This window comes from Falco punctatus (genome assembly GCF_963210335.1).
Source record: "Falco punctatus genome assembly, chromosome: 4".
Taxonomy (NCBI): domain Eukaryota; kingdom Metazoa; phylum Chordata; class Aves; order Falconiformes; family Falconidae; genus Falco; species Falco punctatus.
Window position 1 is genome coordinate 92,508,741 of NC_137583.1, and position 17,123 is coordinate 92,525,863.

General features: G+C 40.2%; 1 protein-coding gene across 1 annotated transcript in view; it reads left to right on the plus strand.

Moving 5' to 3' along the window:
* ITGA9 (integrin subunit alpha 9) overlaps window positions 1–17,123 on the plus strand; it is a 231,036-nt gene that overhangs the window by 186,052 nt on the left and 27,861 nt on the right. Inside the window, exons 24-26 of the mRNA XM_080383261.1 lie at window positions 12,629–12,754; window positions 13,346–13,465; window positions 15,161–15,262. Coding sequence (XP_080239387.1) covers window positions 12,629–12,754; window positions 13,346–13,465; window positions 15,161–15,262 — 348 coding nt within the window. The remainder of the gene's footprint in view (window positions 1–12,628; window positions 12,755–13,345; window positions 13,466–15,160; window positions 15,263–17,123) is intronic.

Here is a 17,123-nt window from a genome sequence, read left to right on the forward strand (position 1 = left end):
CATCCAAAAAGATTGTCACAATGGGAGTTCCTACCAAATTAGCCAGGGTATTTCCTGAAGCTGTTGATAAATTAGCAATATGTCTGGGATTACTCTGATGCTGGATTTATGGAACTGGATCAGATTGTTGCCTGCCTATTTATTTAGTTTCCAGCAAAGGTAAACACGATTGTGATGAACGAGGGACTAACAGTTGGAAACAGGGTTTGTCTGTTTGAACTGGAAGCCAACTGCAGTGCAAGCAGATGATTGTCACCCCTCCTCTGGAGGCCCAAACTCTGCAGGGATGCCAGGTTGTTTAGACTCCACTCAGACAGTTGTCCCCAGCATCAAAGACACACGGTGTTAACCCAGAGCAAGTACCATGTGCACTTGTGGGGTTTTGGAAGGAGCTATTGCTGCTTCTATTGCATGCATCGTGCAGGCCAGCAAGCGCTGATTTATTATTTTTTTCAAGAGCCTGTTTAGATGAATCAATACTGAGGATATAAAGAATTGTGTTGTTATTGCTGAGATGATAATCTTGTTGTAAAGTGAGATGCATATGTTGCAAGACAGTCTCTTCAAAGAGTTTCCAGTCTAGGCAATGAAATAAAAGGGGAATTCAGAGAAAGGAGGGAGAAGGAAAGAAAAAGTGTCCTCAATTTTCTGATGAGAAACTCCCTCCGTGCATGTAGCTTTTGATATCTTAAGTGTAGTAATTAGTGTTTTAGTAATTACTACTAATAGAATATTTTAAAATTACTATGTTTTCTTACTCTAGTAATTAATGGGGAGAGAGAGAGAGAGGCATCGAAACAACTCTGGAGAAGCACTTGCCAGTCTCCATTGACAATACAAAAGCCATCTAGTCTCCCTGAGTTTCCCTAGGTGTCTAAGCTTAGCCTTTAAGATTTGTCTCCACAGACTGAAAAATGGGTTAAACCTGAGTCTTGTGAAGCCTACTGCCGTTAAGGATGAGCGTGCCACTTAGCTCAAGCCCCTATTTTCTGGTCCAGCGTTCCCATCACTTTTTGGTTAGGGAGCAAAATAACAAGTGCTTTTGTTGGAAGGACAAACAGAAGTCCTCGAGTTGTTCTACTTGGCATTTTCACTCCATACTTCTGTCTGAGAAGCTGAGACCTGGATTGTGCCTTTATGAAAGCTGGGTATCAGTTAGATTAAAAAAAAAAAAATAAAGAACAGCTGAACTGGAAATGAATTAACAGCATGGAGGAGTAGAAGATAATTCCTTTTCCAAGTTGCCTTCTAACTTAATGGCTGCCTGAGCATGGGACTGTAGAGAAGTTTGTCATGTTCAATAAGGAAAGCTGTTGAAATGAACATTATTCTTTCCCTGTGAATGTTGAAGCAGAAAAAGTAAAATGGAGTCAGTCCCAGAGCCACAAGTCTTTCCTGGCTGATGACAGGTTACATTTTTAAGGCCAGTTTTGTGTAGCACTCATGTCATTTTTCTTTCTGGCATTTGCACAGTAATGTGTGCAAGGAGCAGGCAGACATTAAGGGGAAGAGTTAAAGCTTGCTGTCTTGTTCTGTGAAAGGTCTCAGGCTGCTTGAGGTTTTTCTTCACTTGTATAACGAAAAAGAAATCTTTGCAATTTGAAAACCTCAAATGGAATTTCTGCTTATTATCTGTAGGTTATTATCTTGCAGCATAAGAATAAGATGCTTCAGCTACTGCACTGCTGATGTTTAAAACCATAAGCAAAGGAGGGCTGTCAAAGCTCTTTAAAGTGCTGGTAGTGCACGAGTGCTCCTTGAAGCATATGTTCAGATTTTCAGGCTCACTGTTGCACACTCCGTGTACAGGAGCAAACCTGTATATCATTATCATTATGTAGAAACCCCCTTGTTTGTTGGCAGCCAGTTTAAAATTGTTTAGTTTCTGTCTTTTGAAGTTTCAGGTCTTGGCTGTAAAAACATATATACAGAGTCCCAGCATGTGAAGGTATAAATATTTGCTGCTAGTACTTCATGTAGCATTTTTTTTTCCAGCAGCAATGTAAGCTGCTGCTGGTTGCCACTGTTGATACGAGGATTGTATAGGAACATTTTGGATTTACAGCAAGATTTATTTTAGCCCTTTGTATTAGTCATCCCCCCTGTAGTCTCTTCATTTCAGTGTTTGTTATACACATGCTGACATACACATATTTTGGCACCATATTTAAAGGCATAGCTAGATTGCAGGAGGAAATTATTAATTCCAGGGAATGTATTATACAGAAACTTGCTGACCTTCCTGCCTCTTTCACTTTAATTACTTCTTTAAATGGCTATTCCAAAACATTTTGCTTAGGCAGTTGAAGGTGTCTCCCCCACCTCCTGTTTAGAGCACCTCTGCGATAGCAACTAAATCTGGTTTTGCCTGGGAGTCCTGTCACTTGAACTGGTGCATCTGCCTGCTCCTGGGATGGCTGTGAGGGGAGGCAGAAGCATACCCCTTGGTCCAGCATGGCATGACATGGGAAGCAGGACCCCAGAGCAGCTCAGAAAGAGCTCTCATAAACATCTTCCTAATGTCAGCATGATGAACTGAAGCTCTTTCAGTGAAAAGGAACTTAGCTCTCATTTAGTTTTCATTGTTATACAGGAAAGGGTGCCTGACCATAAAATTAAGTTCTTTCCTGAGCTGGGACCTTAAAATAAATATAAAGTGGAGAAAAAAGAATCATGGCATTTTTGCTTTACAGGAGCCATCTGAATCACTATACAAAAGCTGTGCTTTGTTCAGAGTTCACTGCAGTTAGAGCATTTCAAAATAATCTTTTCATGCATTGCTGGATAGTCCCTTGAGGATACAGCAAAATGGCTTAACATGGCAGAAAGTTTTCTGTGACTTCCTAGTTTGGATTTTTAGCTGAAAACTGGGTTTGAATACATTTTCTAACATTTTCTATTTGTTTTCACCAAATCTTCTAGCAAGGAGAGTGCTGTAGTATTTGCATAAGCTGTGAATTATTTTTTTTAAATGCTAGAGTATGTTTGTGGAAAATATATTTTGAATGTAGGAAAAAAAAATGTATTTCAAGAAAGGCTAGTACTGTAAAAATCAAGGCCATCAAAACATGGAAAAAATGCACTGTGATCTAAGTATTAAATCAGACCATGGCAACATTTGCTGTGTTCACTGGTCACAATTAGCTTATAAACTCAAGAAGTGAACTCTGTCAGATTACTTAGTTATTGAAATTTTCCAGCACTCTCGCTCCCCATGACCTTCTCTCATGACCTGTCGATATGATGTGCCAGTCTGATAAATGGTTTGGATCAACTAAAAGTGTTGCTACTTTGTGAACTGCCTATAGGTCCTGTTTTCTTGGCTGAGTGTGTGCAATTTCAAATTTGAAAAAGGTGGCTGATCTGCCTTTTTATAAAAGTTCAGATAAAGAAAGAAGTCTTATGAAGTGAGTTGAGTATATACAGTAGCTCTTATCAAATTAATGAGGGAAGCAGGTAGATACCACGGTAATCAGGAGTTTTACTGAGGTATGGAAAAAAATATATGGTAGACTTTTTGTAGCTTCCCAGCCAGAGTAGGAAGCCTCTCCTGGTGAAGGAACTACTGAATGAGGAAAGAAGAGAGCCTACAAATTATTATTATTATTTTATATATATATATATATATAATTTTGAAGGAATGTAAGAATTGAATCCTTTCACCATTTTCCCATTGTTGAAGGTGTTCCTGCCAAAAAACAATGAAGGAGGAAATTCAAGAAAGAGCTGATTGATTAATTCTTTTAGCTTACATGATGATGTAAGGTTATTCAGATCCATAAACTAGCCTTTCTCTTCTGTAATAACATACAAGATTTGTGGTTTAAATGTAAATTTGGAAACCAAGAAAGAAAGGGTATTTGTGTGTAGAAACTCTAGTTCCCATTTGATGGGAGAAGGATTTTACACGCTGTTCGTGTATCAGAGTGGAAATCAGCATCTTTTGTCATATTTCTTTCCAGACTTTGAAAGTACAGCATTCCCGTCTTTTGCAGGGTACCAGGTAGTATCAAAAGTCTCAATAAATCAGAACTTTGAGGATGTCGTGGAAACAAAGGACATCTACCTAACTTAAAATACAACACTACCACACCACCCCCCAAGAGGGTTGTTTTAATGAAGATGACTCATTTAATCTTCAAGTGTCTACAATAGATCAGCAAAATTGTCCTCTTGAAGGTCCTACCTTCTCTCCACTGCCTCTAAAGAGAGCTTAGATCTTCAAGCTGAGTTTAGGTACCTTTTTGATACAGGCAAGTATCTGCTTTAGCAAAATATCCCACCTGAACTGTTTGAGCCCTACAGGAAATGTATTTATCTGCAATCTTCAGAACTTTTCATCCTAACTTCAATGCAACCCATGAGGAAGATCAAACAATTAAGTAAAGAAAAACTATGGGCTTATTTGTGGTTTATGCACCATAGGAAAGGCTGTAGAAAGGGATGTGCTGGAGACAGGTGGAACCTAGCTGAAGGAGCACGGAACCCCAAGTGCTCTCAGGGGCTTTTTAAATAGAGGCGTACCTTAAGATCTATTTGCTCTCTCATACATTGGTTAGGTATTTCAACAACTCATCATAGTGGCAATGTAGCTGTCAATCTCTTGGATTTCAGCTGTTAAAGGCTTATGTATAAGGAGCACGTGACTGTTACAGGTAAACTGGTTTCCATGTAAGATGGTGTTCATTCATTCGGAGGTCTGAACCTTCTGTGGACCTTGCAGTTAAATCAGATGAGTGGTCAGTCTTTCTTCTCACTGTGTACATATGGCAGTGCCCTCTGCCTAAAAAAGAAGCCGCTGTCTTGTAAGGCAGGAACTTTAAATCAGACATCTTAGGTTTTTTTGCTAAACTGGGTAGGCAGCACTAGTTCTTGAGAGTGGTACTTCTGGGGATTGCTGCTAAGTATGTGCAAAGTGGTTGCAGGGCCAAGACCAGGCAAATGCTGCAGGATTATGCTAATCAAACACACTTAACAGGTTATTTAATTGAGCTGTAGGGTTAAGTGCACCAGAAAAACATCTACAGGCGTTACAATCAGGTTAGCACAGATTTATGCCAAACACACATCTGGTATTCTTTCCGCTGGAAGAGCAGAAGCCAGAGCTACAGTGGAGTACTCTATGCTGATTTAATGCTTTAGCATCTCTGCTTTGCTGTTTAAATCTTGCCTCTCCTCATGCTGTTTAAGTTTACCTATTGGATGTGTAGAGTACTAGTTTTCCTTACTGGCATTGCTATTTTTAGTCAAAGTCTTTCAAGAGTTGTGTATGAGTTGTAAAATGGGTTAATTTAAAAGATTATTTTCTGTTGTTTCAGTGGCTTTTAAATTTATTGCCAGAATCAACAAAACTGCTCTGATTCAAACATGTTTCATTATCTGTGAATATTAAACGTTTTTGGCATATGGAGCAAGTACTCAGATAACATATTTACATAACTTATTTGTCTACTGTTGAAAGTCTGACCTTGTCTGGAATTTCTTGTCAGTACCTTTTTTTTTTTTTTCTCAGCGTGACATGTTAGATTAACCATACCTACCAATTCATCTCTGTTCGCCTACTAAAGGGTGGATCAGTATCTTTATTCAGGGAACACATATACATTTTTTCCTTAATATTAGGATGAATGTGCTGTGGTTAGTAACAAAGAGAAACAAAAGTGCATCTGTTATTTATTATCCAGTTTGCAAACTTGAACCACTGATTAGGCATTTGTACATAAAGAAAACAGTAAAAAAAGAAAAAAGAAAAAAGAAAAAAAACAACACAAAACAAAACAAAAACCTAGTAAGAAAAGAGAAATATGTAAAAAGTATCTGGCAGCAATTTTGAGAAGACTATGGCCAAACTGTTGTTTGGAGCCAGCATACCCCAGGGCTGATGAGAAAGGCATCCATTTCAGAGCTGAACAATGTTAGCAATTTTCTGAAATGACTGACCTGTGTTCAGACCTTGAGCATGTTTCCTGCAGCTAAAATTACTATTTCAAATATTTTGTGTCTCGTGACATTTTCCCTGAGCTTGCCCCCACACTTTGTCCATGATCGGACATGGGTTTGGTTCCGTCACACACACTTACAGCTGGTTTCCACCTTCAGCTTGCTTTGTGTCAGCTTAATTCTGCTGGCTTCCAGTCTCTCACTATATAATAGCTGGTGATGATTTAGTTCAAGAGGGGAATCAGGCTTACTGGAAGACCCTGGAGACACTCAAGTTTTAACACCATGATGAATTCTTTTGCATTAATGGGAGCTATTGTTGTCTATAAGGAGTAAGCTGAAGATACACATTTACTTGCCTGTTTATCTTGTAAAATGCTAATCATTATATGGGATTAGCCTTCGGTTTCTTACATGCAGCATGCAGCAGGGAGATTGTACCTAATGCTTAACTGGAAGCAACAGATAGTTTCCTTTTATTTTTCAGTTTCATTCCTCCAAGAGATTCCTATCACATGCACATACTTAACCCTATGCCAACTGCTAATTTCTTCTTCCCTGTGCTTGGTCCTCAGCTGACCTTCCCAGCTCCCTGTTTGGAAATTCTATTAAACTTCCATCTCAGGCTGACATCTTTTGGAGGATACAGGGCTCCGAAAAAATGGAGGGGCTCACCTTTGATGCCTGTTGAATGAGTTGAGGTTAAGTCTAGAAGAGGCCGCTGTCTTTCAGTCTACCTGTGAAGTTTATCCTACAGGCAGTGTGTCCTGAACCCTTAAAATGTTTGCTAACAAATGCCAACATGCCTTTCTTAAAGGCCCCAAAGGCTTGCTAGCAATTGCCATGTTCTGACAGTAGCTACGGATGAGCAGAAATGAGTACCCTAAAGGTGGGTGACAGAGCTGCTAGTAGAAGGGGGATATGCTGAGGCAGTGAGGTGTATTATTCCTGCTACAAACTCCAACCCCCTTAAACCCATGGCTCACCTGAATTAGAACTGTTCAAAGTGTTTCATTGACAACCCTGGGAAGTCAGAGAGGATGAACCCTGTGGTCGTAGTAAATGCAGCATGCTATTCCCATACAGCCCAATTAAACATACTGCAGCTTTTTTTAGGATGTAATGTTTATGGAGCGTACACGATACGTTTTACATGCAAGTGTTTCATTCAGAAATGTCCTCCTGCCACTTTTTCTAAAGGGTGGTGTAATCGGTATGATTAAAAATTGTTGCTATTTTATGGGTTTGCCCCTGCTCTGTAAGACTTTTCAAATATTCAGAGTCCGCTAAAGTTGTCCTGTGGGAATTTCTTCCTTGTTGCAGACACAGCATTTTTAAAGCATGAAGTAACGCACTTGCTTTCTCCAGTGGTTACGTCTTGTCTCTGAGAAGCTTAGTGGTTTGTGCTGACAACAAAAAGTTGGCACAGTAACCCATTATATAGGCTGTCCTGCTTAAACATTGTCTCTCAAGTGTGTTTATGGGCCCTTTAAGGGAACAACAACTGCCAGTAAATTAACAAAGCTAGAGACTAACTTGTCTCTGAACGTGTGGCCATTTATGGGGAGAGTAGGCAGCATAAGGGATATTCCCCTTTTCTGCATGATGATGGATTTAGTAGTGTTATTAGCCTTTGCAAGAGTTATGGTGCCCTTTAGAAGCCTGTTATGCGAGGTGCCATTTACAGTCTGTGTAGTACAAGTGTTCTGTCTTATATGCAATGTGCATAAACACAGAGAGATATCTATGCACACATTGAATGCAATATAAAAATACATATACACACACACACTCTCTCATGAGTGAGTAGTGATTTTTCAGTCCCTTAGAATGTTGGATGTCCAGCTAAACCTCTCTAAAAGGTGGTGATTTTTGAAGCGTCACGTGTCCACCTTCTGAAGGCAGGCCTGTTGGGTGTCTCAGTGAGGAACCCAGCCATCACATCTCTGTATTGGAAATTGTAGATGGCTATTTTGGCATCCAGTGACGTTCAAGAATGCAGGCTGTGCTGGCTTGAATAACTCTGATATTCCACAGTGGGAATATTAGCGTGATTTTATTATTATTATTATTATTTACCTTTCTTAGACTTGGGGCTGAGCAGTTTGTTAAAAGTTCCTGTGAGCTTCAGATTAAAAACTAGGAAAAAACTAACGCACTTGAAGCATTGATGTTAGGTGTTGTGCAGTCTATGACAAGGTGTTCCTAGAGAATAGGAACATCCCTACACGTGGACAGCCTGGTAAAAAGAAACTATTGTCAGTAAAAACTTGCATAGGAAAATCTTACTTTTGTTCATGTTGGTTTGCCTCATGTGGAAGTTGAAGACATTGTTCGAGATGGTCAAAACATGCTTCATTCTAGTTAGAACAGTGACAAATCATAATAAATAGTCCAAGTTATAAATTTTTGTGGAGATTTTTTAAAAAAAATATTTGGGTTTCCATCAGAATCATCACCCATTATGAATTTTTTAATTTAGAATTGAAAATCTGAAAATGTAAGTTTTTTTGCAAAAATACAATTATTTTTTTTTTAATTGGAAAGTTTTTCCAGGAGTTGAAGTGTGGGATCGGTAGTTGCTGATGTTCAGTTCTGTGTCACAAATGCTATTACTCTGGAAAAAAAAATTATATATGTAGCAGCCAATGCTATATGTGAGAGTGTAGACTATTGTATGTAGAGAAGAAGAAAAAGTAGAAAATAATTTAAGGCATTTGGAATTATTGTTATGCCATTTTTTCTTCAGTGTAAATCTGCTCAATGAAATCTGCTAGGTCAGGTTCAAAAAAAAAAAAAATCGCTTCCAGTTATGGAGGAATTTTGTATAGTCAAGACTGACTGTAACTTTTTTGTTCAAGAAGGGTTTGCTTATGTAGACATATAACAGTTCTAATATCTAAGAAACCATATGAATTCCAGGAGTCCTGTTCATAGGAGTTAATGCAATATCCACACTCACGGGTGAAAAAAATGAAAACTTGTTTTTAGCAAGTGTGCATAATGTCTATTTTGTGCAGGTTTGGAGTCATCACCCTTTGCAGAAGTTCTGCTGGGCTGAAGACCAAGGTGTGCCTTACAGTATTTCTTTACTAACATCTTAGTTCAGTCCAGAAAGTGAACTCTGAAAGCAAAATCCCCAGCCCTCCCTACGCAGGGAGTTGTGGTTCACATCGCAGAGTGCACCAACTGGATTCCTTTGGGGGTAAAAGAAACACAAAAGAGCACTCAAAGAGTGCACTTAACACTCACTTGTGGCTGCAGCATAGGCAGGCCACAGCACCAGACTCAGAGCGACATAGAAAAGTATGTGATATGGACATCAGGTGCTGAGGATGCTACGGTTCACCTATTTGTCTGACCAACTTTATGTGCTACTGTAGACTTTGTCTACATCTGTTTGGGTACAGGTTTTAGGTACGCTTCGAGTACAGGAGGCTTAATTGTATTGCCAGTGCACCACACTGCAAATGATTGTATACAGGACTTTAAAACAGGTAGGTGCCTTCTGGAAAACAAAATGAAACAAACTTCAGCAGAGACAGCTCTGACACAGCTCCTTGAAAGTCCCTCCTTGGGAGGCTACAGGGCTGCTCCTGCTTGGTACCTTGCTCAGGACAGAATTTTTATTTCTCAAGCTGCAGTCTTCATGTCTTAAAGGATTTAAGAGAGCTTCCCTTCCGTTCCTGTTCCCCCTGCCCCTGTTTTGTTGTTGTTTGTTTGTGTTGGGATTTGGATGTTGATTTTCCTCTGTGGTTTCTGTATAGTCCTTGTACTGAGTACAAAGGCAATACACATCTCTTTCCACACCCTCTGCACTGCTCCGAAAACCTCCTCCTGCTATTTCTGTGAGATGTTAGATCCCAGGTCCTAGGAAGATTACTTTGAGGGTTGTTCCTTTCTGTTTATTGGCTGCTGAGATGACATGGAAATTTCAAAAAAGCACTAGTATGTCACGTACCCTGAAACTGCAAGACTTTGTCAAAGAGCCGTTTGAAAGACGTGTGCAGTTCTTGCATCTATAAATTGTAAACATTTGCTCATGTAAAGCCCTTAAACTTTGCCAGAAATGTTCTTCTCTATGTACCAGATTATGGGGTTGGTCACAAGGAATAAAACAGGTGGCTGGGGTAGCGCTGTGTTTGAAAGGAGAGGCTCACACATGAGGCCAAATCCTGATTTGTATTTCAGAGATGTGGTTCAGTCTCAGCATAATGCAGGCAGGAGCTCTGTGCTGAGATGTTATTTAGCTGGTTGATTTCTTAGAGCTGAAGTTTTAATTGAAAACAAAGTTTAATGAAAAATTATCGCAGTTTTATCTGACTGGTTGAGTGAACCATTATACTTGTAAAAATTGAGGAAAGTAAGAGATGATGTGAAATGTAACTGTCTGACAGTCACCCTAACAAAACCAGCCAACCAACCAAATAATAATAATAATAATAATAAAAAAAAAAAAAAACAGAACACAGCTATGACCAGTCCTTTGGAAAGGCTGAATTTACTTCTGCCTCAGCATGATCCACCCATGTGTCAAAGTTTTTAGTTACTTTTTCCTAGTTCTGTGGCTCTGCTGTTTCAAAGAGTGCTAAAGGGAACAGAGTGCTTCCCAGGTGCCTGGCGTTCTTTCCTGCCTACTGGCTGTCTGCATACACTGACTGACCACAGATACACGGATGAGTATGACCTAATTTCTGCCTGGTTGAATTCCCCAAATTCTGCAGACCAAGCAGTAGTGTCTGCCGCCTTCTAGGAAGTGGCATCTGCCTTTGGCTACCAAAACAGGCTACAGGTGACCTGCTGGTCTGTTCCAGAGCAGCTCAGGTGGCAGGAGGCGCTTGGTTCTTGCATGTGTCCCTCCTAAGATGGGTTGAGGCATTGAATTTAGTAATAGCCTCGTGTAGGATTGCTACATACTTGGCAGAGAGGAAAAGGTATTTCCAAGTTCAGACTTAGTCCTCTGAAGGTGCCTGCCTTTGTTTCAGCTAAAATGTTCTAAAAAGGACAAGATGTAGCCAAGCTTCAGTTCAAGAAAAGATAATCATTTAGAGAAAAAAGGGCCAGGTTTATGTTGCTTCATGCCAGATAATTTATTTTAGTCTTGTGAGGCGTTTCTTCTTTGGTTTGTTCTTACTCTGTGTTTGTACAGGATGTAAAGCAGAACTATTTGAAGAGTACACCAAAAGCTGGGATAGTGCAGAAGCTCATACTGTCCTTTCTGTATCTCTTGCATGAATCTAATGACATCTGTCCAAGTGTCTGGTAATTCAAACTTTCAGAGAGAAAAAGGAAATAGTGACTAGGTCTTGACTCTTTGCTGTTCTTGATTTAACATAAACCTTCTGGTTGATCTGGATCGAATTCCTATGTGAATGAAAGGAAAATAAATGTCAGCAGGCTTTGTGAATCTCTTACCTATGATAAATAACGAAAACTCATTCCAGGTGATCTGGACAAATGGAGAACATCATAGTCTTAGTTTTTAGTTGATCCCAAGGAGGCTGTAAACTGCAGGTAGCTACCTGTGCCTGTATCTGTTGGGAACATAAGTACAGGTTATGTAAAGATAGGTTATGAATACGTACTTCAAAGAACAGATATGAAGAACTTGTGGGCCAGTGAAACAAAAGGTGTATCTTACCAAGAGACGTAGGTATCACTTGTCTGGAAAATAGCATTTAAGATCTAGATAGACTTCTGGGGTTTGTTTGTTTTTTGGCAATACTTTGGTTAACTCAGCTATAAACTGAGTTAACGCAGAATCAGACTCAGAGTGTGCACTGATTTCATATTTGTAGCAACTTTATTTCTCCCTCCTTCAAGGTTTTGTGATTTGAATAAGGTACAAATTTTCACCTTCTCAGTGTAGAGGTGGTGGGGAGGTCAGCAGCAGGATGTGTAAGAATGTCACTTGGTGGTTTGTGGGAAAATCTCTCCCACTCTTACAACTATTAAGGGTAGCAGCGGGAGGAATTTGCTGATACTTTGTTGTCATAGTTTGTATTAAATTCCAATAGATATTTTTTTCAGTGAATATTCATAAGCCGTAAAAAGAGAGAAGGGTTTTCTAGTGCAAGGTTTCTTGACTGAAGATAATTTTATCAAAGCTTGGTAAGTTTCACTTGCTTCAAGCATCTGCTTTTCTGGACAAGTGAATAAGCTAATGATACAAAAAGTTCATTTTTGTACTATTTATGTTGAAGGCAAAGGAGCAGATTTAGTGTCCAGACTGGTGCATTTACACAAAGATTTCATTTCTCATTAGTTCTGATGTAAGCTGTGAAACAGGCAGACTGGCCAAAGCACCAAATAATACAGTTATAATAAAGGTAAAGAACGGGGTAACACTGTTGACTTAAAATGCCATGTGGTGATTTGTATCTTGCTGAGATTTTCCTCCCCTCTCTTATCTTCAGGCTCCTACATGTGAGCTAGGTTAGATACATTTGTATCCTACCTAGTCAAGAGGCACAAGCATATCCAGAGCATGACTGGTCTGGCTTGCTTCAGATACTTTGTTTAGGATTATTTGACTCCCAAAATGCTTATGTGTCTCTTTTTACTACTAATTGGGAGTCCAGACATCCAACTCGGATGTAGGTGTATTTTCATGGACAGGCTGACCCCACCTTCTTGTGTCATTAATTGAATTCAGAATAATAATTGTGATTTGTAATTGTGCTTGCAGGTTGGTCAGGACAAAGGAAGCTGTTCCTTTCACAGAAACCCCAGCCCATGCGTTGTTCCTCAAGAGAATGAAAATATTTTCCACACAATATTTGCTTTTTTCACAAAGTCTGGCAGAAAAGTATTGGTAAGAAAGTCCACTTACGGCAAACTTGAACATACAGTGGGGCTTACAAAAGATTTTGCGTGGCTTAGCATGAAGAACTCAAGCAGATGCTCATTATAGAGCTACTGTTTGGTGCCTGTGTACCAATACCGATGATGTGCTGTGGGGATATCTAGCAACTTAAACAATCTGACTTTTAAATGGAAATAGGAGGTTTCAGGATGTGCAGTGGGGAGGGAGTTACCTGACACAGCAGCACACACTCGGTGACCAGAGCCCTCGCTCCCATGTTTTGCCAAAGGCACGTGAGGCAGCAGGGCCCCACACCATGCTCAGCACCTGACCTGTGCACAGGGCTGATGTGCAGCAGTAGCCCCGCTCCCCTGGCCCCAGGCACTTTCCAGGCAAGAGGGCTGAATCTTACCTGGCTTGCTTTCACGCAGGTCTCTGCCTAGGTGTCTTCAGGTCTTGAAAGTTGCTGCTATTTCAATGCAGGAGTGCTGTATTTTAGAAGTTTGCTATGTAACTTAGCTGGTGTGCTTGCTAATTGCACACAATTTGTCACTGAATTTTTTCTTCCTTTGCCTAACAGCTTTTTCTTATTTCCTGTAGGACTGTGAAAGACCAGGCAGGTCCTGCTTAATTATACGCTGCAACTTAAGCTCGCTAGCCAAAGCAGAGTCTTGCGATATAAGTGTCTACACGCTGCTGAACACTGAGATACTGAAGAAGGTACTTGCTGCGTGTGTAGTTTGTCTTAGATACCAATTTCAGCATGCTTATGGGCGCCAATGGACTCAAAACTTGCATTCCTTCCTCTCTTTACTAATGTGTTAAAAAAACACCATGGTGTAAAAAAAAAACAGATCTATTTATCAACAGTGTGTATGGAGGTGTTAATCCTAGTTCTTACCCATTAGCCATTAAGACAGAAATAAATTGAGAAATTTATACACTGAGAAACACGAATGAGGCCCCTAATTGTATGCATGGTGTTAAGGCTAGAGACTTCTGAAAGTTGAAATGATTTCTCAAAGTTCTCATTCTGAATAATGAAAAGTAGAGTAAGCGCATGTAAACTGTGACAAACTATCATTCCCTACGTGTAAACAGAGACGTGGCAGTTTTTTGTAATTTTTAACTTCAAATAATTATTATTCAAAGAAGATACGTAGTGACCATATTAATGCTGACCTTGACATTTGTGACAAGAAACAAATGGTTGCAAGTTAATTCCTGTCTTCTCTGAAGCCACTGAATGAGACAGCAAATCTTTTACATTTCTAGTGATTGACTGTGTCTTGCCCCGTTTTCCTTTACTTACAAAAATGCTGACGCTGTAATTGTGGCAAGATGCTGTAAGATTGTTAAGGAAAAAGCTGATAACACAAACCTACTAAAATAAACCTGCCTTTGATGATAGCTGCTAGATTAAAAGCATTGGAGAGAGCACCCTTATTAGAAAGCGGTTCCTAAAGCAATTGATAGCCCTGAGTTATTCCAGCTGAAACCAACCAGTCTGCTAATGTTTGTTACAGGAAATATAGGCAAGGCCAGAGGCTTCAGGTATTTGTTACATGCTTATAGAAATGCTGAAGCATGTAAGCAAGTAGCTGAGCGCACACAAAATGTGCTTCTCAGAAATTCAGCCCTGTCATGGCATGGGTTCATCCTGTCTGCTGGGTCCTTTCCGAGATGAGCATTAGCAACACCCCTTTAAAAGATGTGCAGTGCTTCCATGTCTCTGGGTCAGTATCACCACCGCATGCCATTTGCTACCTACCACCCATCCTCCCCAAGGTGAACAGCATACAAATGGCAAATCTATGAGTTGAAATGGCAGCTTATTGGAATGTGCCTGTTAAAATTCTCTGTGTAAAATATAGGCAAAGTATGTATTAATAAGGGGAAGTGTACACTGAATATTTAAGCTATTTGCAGTGCACAGGTTCAAATAATTAAGAGGTTTTCACCTTGGGATATAGTTGAGTTTATCCCAGGTTTCAGGTATCCTTTTTCTATTCACCTGAAAACCAACCAGGAACTTTTCTTTGATGGTTTATACTGAGCCTGTCTGTGTTGATTGGCAACATTCTGTCTTTTGCTTTTGCAGTAAACGTGGGAAATGTTAACAGTCCAAATACAAATGATGTGTTTAAAGTCCAGTGTACCTGATTTTGTTTTAATCCGAAATAACGTGCTCAGTTTTGTCTGTCTGTTACGAGTATGAGTTATACTTTTCCAGACAGGGTTTTTAAAACCAGGATATTGCTTCAATGTCAACCCAGCCTCCACTAAGCATTGTCTAGATGTGTTTAATGTTTATTACAGTGGCAAATGTTTGATGGTTTTGTTTGAAGGGGGTGGTGGTGTCCCGTCCCCCCCCCCCAGCCCTGAAATTACATTCTTTCTCTTTTTACTTCTCAGGACAGTTCATCAGTCATCCAGTTTGTCACAAGGGCGAGGGTGCAGGTGGACCCTGACCTCAGAGTTGTGGAGGTGCCTAATGGGAGCCCAGAAGAAAAACCAGTAAGTAAATAAATCTGAAGAGAAAGGTTTCCTGATCCCAGTGGGCTGGAAATCATGCAGTGGTCTATGCAAACTGGAATTTGTGGCTGGCCTTGGGCTGGGCTAGCCCATAAAAGTGCCCAGGCTTTGTCTGCCTAGACTAGCAGTGCTGTGCATTGTGCTTCTGTGGTTTTGCTCTCTGTGATAACCATGCCATGACAGTGAATGATGTTATGTGGAGCAGGAAGATCTGTGTTGTACTAGCCAAAAGTGTAATACTTTGAGATATTCATGCCAAAATTAGGTTTAGCTTCCTTTTCTAGGGTTAACATCTGCTTTAATCAGATTTTCCTTGAAAACCTAGCAAAGACTTGAAACCCCAGCAAAGTCTTTTCAGATGTGCCAGTGTGAAATATTTGGAAGTATTGATGATATTTTTGGAGTTGTGAAAATGGGACAGAAGGTCTAAACTTTCAGAGATCCACTTAGCTGTTCCATTGTGCTGAGCTGGTGGAATTCATGTGCGACCTGATACTGCATTTTGTGTTGATCTGTGTGAGTCTGTGTCGTGATTTAACCCTGGCTGGTAAATAAGTACCACGCAGCTGCTCGCTGACTCCCCCCTCACCCAGAGGGATGGGGGGAGAGTTGGAAAGGGAAGTAAAACTCAAGGGTTGAGATAAGAAAAATTCAATAATTGAAACAGAATAAAAATGAAAGAACAATGATAACAAAGGTGACAATAACACTTCTAATCAAAAGGGGATAGGAAAAAATAAAATTCAGAGGGAACGGAAGAAGGAAACACGTGGTGCACAGTGCAACTGCTCACCACCTACCGACCGATGCCCAGCCAGTCCCCAGGTGTCTATACCAGGCATGATGTCCCATGGTATGGAATACCTTTTTGATTAGTTTGGGTCAGCTGACCTGGCTGTGTCCCCTCCCAATTCCTCGTGCCCCTCCAGCCTTTTTGCTAGCAAGGCCTGAGGAACTGGAAAGTCTCACAACAGAGCCAAAACGCAGCACTGCACTAGCTCCCAAGAAGATAACTAACTCCATCCCAGCTGAAACCAGGACAGGCTGGATTGAAAATTGAAGGGGAAATATTAAAGTTCAAGGTGTGGTTTTGACTGTAAGCAAAACTGTACAGGGTCTTGTGTACAATCTACTGGAGAAGGAGGAGGTAATGGTTTGGTGTCCTACTACCAAGTTGCCTAATATTTATGCATAAAAATTGATCAGGATGCCACACCCAAATTCAGCTTTCTTTTTGCCATTTGAAGTTTCATTTCTTATTTCTCTCACATGAGGATCAGAGGTAATCTGGACTACTTTCAATTTCTCCTTTTGCTGTGTATTTTTGGAACATGATATAGATCTCTCTCAGTTATCCTTTTTATCCCCAGTGATTGTCATTACCCACAGCCTATGCAACCATTCCCTCATTGGTTCCATTTCAGTGAGTGCAATTGAGGTTTGAGCGTGAGAGTATTGAGTTCAACACAGTTTTGGGAGACACTGATGGACCAAATTAAAGCACTCGTCTCAGACATACTGAATTTAAAACCCTACAGACAAAGGAAGAATTGATCCTGCATCTACTTACTACCTTCAGTCTGAAAGTAGAGATGCCACTACAGTGACCGTCTTCACCATCATGTCTGCAACCCTAGACTTAACTTTCTATTTTATTAGACGTGTCAGAAAAAGAAATTCTTTTATATGACAGGACCTCATTTTTTCCCTTCTGTTATTTTTTTCTTTGTCAGGTTTCTGGACCATTCTAAGAGCATTAAAAAATAGACTTGGCAGCTGAAATCCAAACATAGCTAACCTTCCCTGGGAATGTGCCTTAGAAGTGACCTGCAGCCCTGATTGT